Source organism: Pundamilia nyererei, unplaced genomic scaffold (assembly GCF_000239375.1).
Source record: "Pundamilia nyererei isolate P.nyererei 1_Seehausen unplaced genomic scaffold, PunNye1.0 scaffold00299, whole genome shotgun sequence".
Taxonomy (NCBI): domain Eukaryota; kingdom Metazoa; phylum Chordata; class Actinopteri; order Cichliformes; family Cichlidae; genus Pundamilia; species Pundamilia nyererei.
This window is the reverse complement of record NW_005187700.1, coordinates 91,163-94,487: the sequence shown is the minus strand read 5'-3', so window position 1 is coordinate 94,487 and position 3,325 is coordinate 91,163. Positions and strand designations below refer to the sequence as shown.

The 3,325-nt window shown below is 45.4% G+C and overlaps 1 protein-coding gene across 1 annotated transcript in view; it reads right to left on the bottom strand.

The window, feature by feature from the left end:
* Nucleotides 1-3,325, bottom strand: part of LOC102197453 (receptor-type tyrosine-protein phosphatase mu-like) — a 116,467-nt gene that overhangs the window by 77,398 nt on the left and 35,744 nt on the right. The window contains exon 10 of the mRNA XM_013915412.1: nt 1,073-1,205. Coding sequence (XP_013770866.1) covers nt 1,073-1,205 — 133 coding nt within the window. The remainder of the gene's footprint in view (nt 1-1,072; nt 1,206-3,325) is intronic.

The window sequence follows — 3,325 nt, the reverse complement described above, 5'->3', positions numbered from 1 at the left end:
GTCTGTGAGGAGAAGAGTTTGTAACATTGTGTAATATTTGTTTAATAGATTGTGTAATTCTGCTTTAGAGGTTCCCAGAGCAAATGCTGACTCAGCACAGCACCCAGCAGGTGATTCGATATGACGGGTGGTGTAATGATGGAGCTCCTCAGTGAAGCCGTCAGCAGGCTGAACAGGTAACTACAGCTCCGTCACAAACATGGTGAGAGCAGCACTGGTTCACACTCTGCATGTCAGGGTCAGAGCTTCATCAGCCACACATCTGAAGGTTTCTCCGTCATCACTGTGAGCCACGCTGGGAACAGCTTCCTGTGATTTAACAGGTAAATAAGGAAGCTGACAGTCCACAGCGTCCTCTTTGCTGACGATACCTGGATGTTCCCTCTGACCAGCAACTGCTCAGTAAATTCCTTGAACTGCAGTTTATGTGATGCCAACATCTCATCTTTGAGGTGTTATTGTGTAAATCTGAAGAACCTCACCTTCAGATTAGACTGACACATCTACTCTGGTCACAAAGCCTTTTAGCTAAGATCAGACTTTCTCTAATCGAGCTGCAGTTCGTTAAATGTCACTGACATCACCAGTGCTGCTGGACTCAGGGGCACCTGTGGACCTGCTCGTTTTACCAATAAGCTTCCTCAGCCGGTCGGTTCAGGTCTGGTTTTCATCTCCTCTGAATCGTAAGGCTTGCTCACAGAAACGTTAGTACTAAATAAAGTTTCAGAATGTAACAACGCACCCGTCAGTAGCTAGTGTCATTATCAATCAAGTTATTATTGATATATTGAACTAAATCAGCTGAGAGTATCTTTGCCATTAAGGCCCACAGCAGGTCATTAATGGTCATTAAACTCACCATTCTCATAGTAAAATCAGTGAAATGGATTTCAGATCACCTGTTAAACAAACACATTGAGAAGCTGGGACCAGAGTGAATCCTCTAATTCAGTCTTACACTCAGTAAACAGTAAAAACCAGAGCAGTGAGAGTGTGAAACTACGACCGACTCTTAAAGCCCAGCGTCCTAAAGTTGCAGGCTGCCTTGTTTCCGTGTTTGTGATTTCCTTACCGTTTCTTCATCAGCAGGATGACTCCCAGGAAGATAATGATGAACAGCAGGATGCCGGCGATGGAGCCAGCGATCTTCACCGTGTGGTCCGACTGTTTCTCCTGCTCCGGTTCTGGTTTCCTGGTCGCAGTGCCTGAAAACCGCGAAGCACAGTGTGGACCGTTAGCTACTGTGTGCTGATCCCAGCCAGCCTCAGTCCTCGCTGTGCTGCTGCAGACACCCATCATCGCCTCACACTGTAGCATCCACAGGAACCAGTGGTAGCCAGCACCTAACAAGATCTATGATACCATGTATGCATCATGTATCTGTGGCATAGTAAATATCACTGTTGAATAAACTTTCCATGATTAACTGTATTCAAATCAGTCATAACCAGCAACATGTTTACTGTGCCCACCTGCTCCAAAAATGACTCTGCTGCATTTAAATGACAGCGCTTCGCAAATCATAGCCTGCCTTACAGTTATCATTCGAAACAGCAGAACCAATCACAGCGGCCGTCTCGGAACAGTTCTCACTGGTTCTGTTCTGTGGTTCTGGTCCAGCTGCTGGTCTGAGAGAGGCTGTCTGCCCTCAGCCTGAAGGAGGGACAGATGATGTGTGAGGGAGTCCTCCTGCTCTGACTGTATAATGTGATGGGATGTCAGTCGCATGGAAAACCCATTAACCACTGTGTGTGTGTGTGTGTGTGTGTTCAGGTGTAATATCCTTCCAGGTGACTCAGTAGATGAGAAACATTCAGGACACCACGTCGCTGTCGAGCGCTGTAATGTGTCATTTCAGACATAGCCCACTTTTCCAATCACAGCTTGACAACAGCTATCACTCACCCTTTGAGTGTGTGTGTTTGTGTTTGTGTGTATGTGTGTGTATGTGTGGGGTGAGGGGTTTCAGCACGTCTGCTCTATGAAGACATTGAGTACAATTCAATTCAATTTTATTTAAACAGCACCAAATCAGAAGAACAGTCGCCTCACTAGGTTTAAATCTGGGACTCCCCACCATTTGACCTTAGAACTGAAGAAGCTTCTCGGATGAGAGGTGAAACGTCTTCAAGCAACTTAAAGAAGTCCAGGCGCTTTTCTTTGCTAGCTCCTTTGACTACATTAGCCATAGAAATTCCTGCAGGGCTCTGACGAGTGTTCGTGTTTTAAACTGAAGCTGTTGATCAGTCAATTACGTCGTCCTCAGCAGCACCGTCACACTGATTGACAGCTGTGTTTCTGATCCACAGCTCAGTGTGTTTTGACTTAAGGCAGAGTATTAGGTGGCCCTCCTGAAACTCATCTCCACACCTGAGTTACAGTGGTCGTTACGCCTCGGGACGCCACTTGCCCGATCATGACCATAAAAACTGCCAGAGGACAACGTGTGCGGAGCCTGAGGCTGATCCAGGTGAGCTGATATTCAGGAAGAGAGCATTTGAAACAATACCCTCTCTAAAAGATAAGAAAGGTGTTTTACAATTCGAGGCTAAACTTACCAGCAAAATAATGAAAGAGTTCTATCAGGACTTATATTCCCTTGAATGTCAAAATACTGTAGACGCAAGGAGATTGTTTCATGATAATCTTAATCTCTTTATACTATCAGAGGAAAGTCGATTAAATTTGTGCTGTCCCATTGGGGCACAGGAAAAAGCTGCAGGCCCTGATGGGTTTGGGCCAGAGTTTTACAAAAAAATGGCTAAACATATGGTGGGTCCTTCATTAAACATGTATGTAGAATCTCTTGAGAGGAGCACACTTCCACCCACCTTAAACCTTGCCCATATATCCCTGATCTTAAAGAAGGATAAACCTGCAAATCTGTGTACATCTTACAGACCTGTAAGTTTACTCGGTGTAGATTGCAAGATTCTGTCCAAAATTTTATCTAGATGACTGGAGGAGATCCTGCCAGTTCTTATAAAGCCTGACCAAACGGGTTTTGTCAAGAATAGATACTCCCGCTCCAAGGTACGCCGACTCATAACTGGTGAGGAACGCGTCAGGGATGTCCACTTTCTCCCCTACTGTTTGGACTTGCATTGGAGCCACTGGCAAAGGCTATAAGAACTGACCCTGAGGTCTTGATGCATGCTCAATCATCCAGGTATGTAAATCTCCAAAAGCTGATTCTGTTCATCTGGATGTAGCGTTTTTGTGGGAGAAACGTTTTGTCACTCATCCAAGTGACTTCTTCGGTCTCAGCTGACAGTCATTATGCAAATGTCCTGTTTATAAGATTGGGGAAACCTGCAGTCAGCTG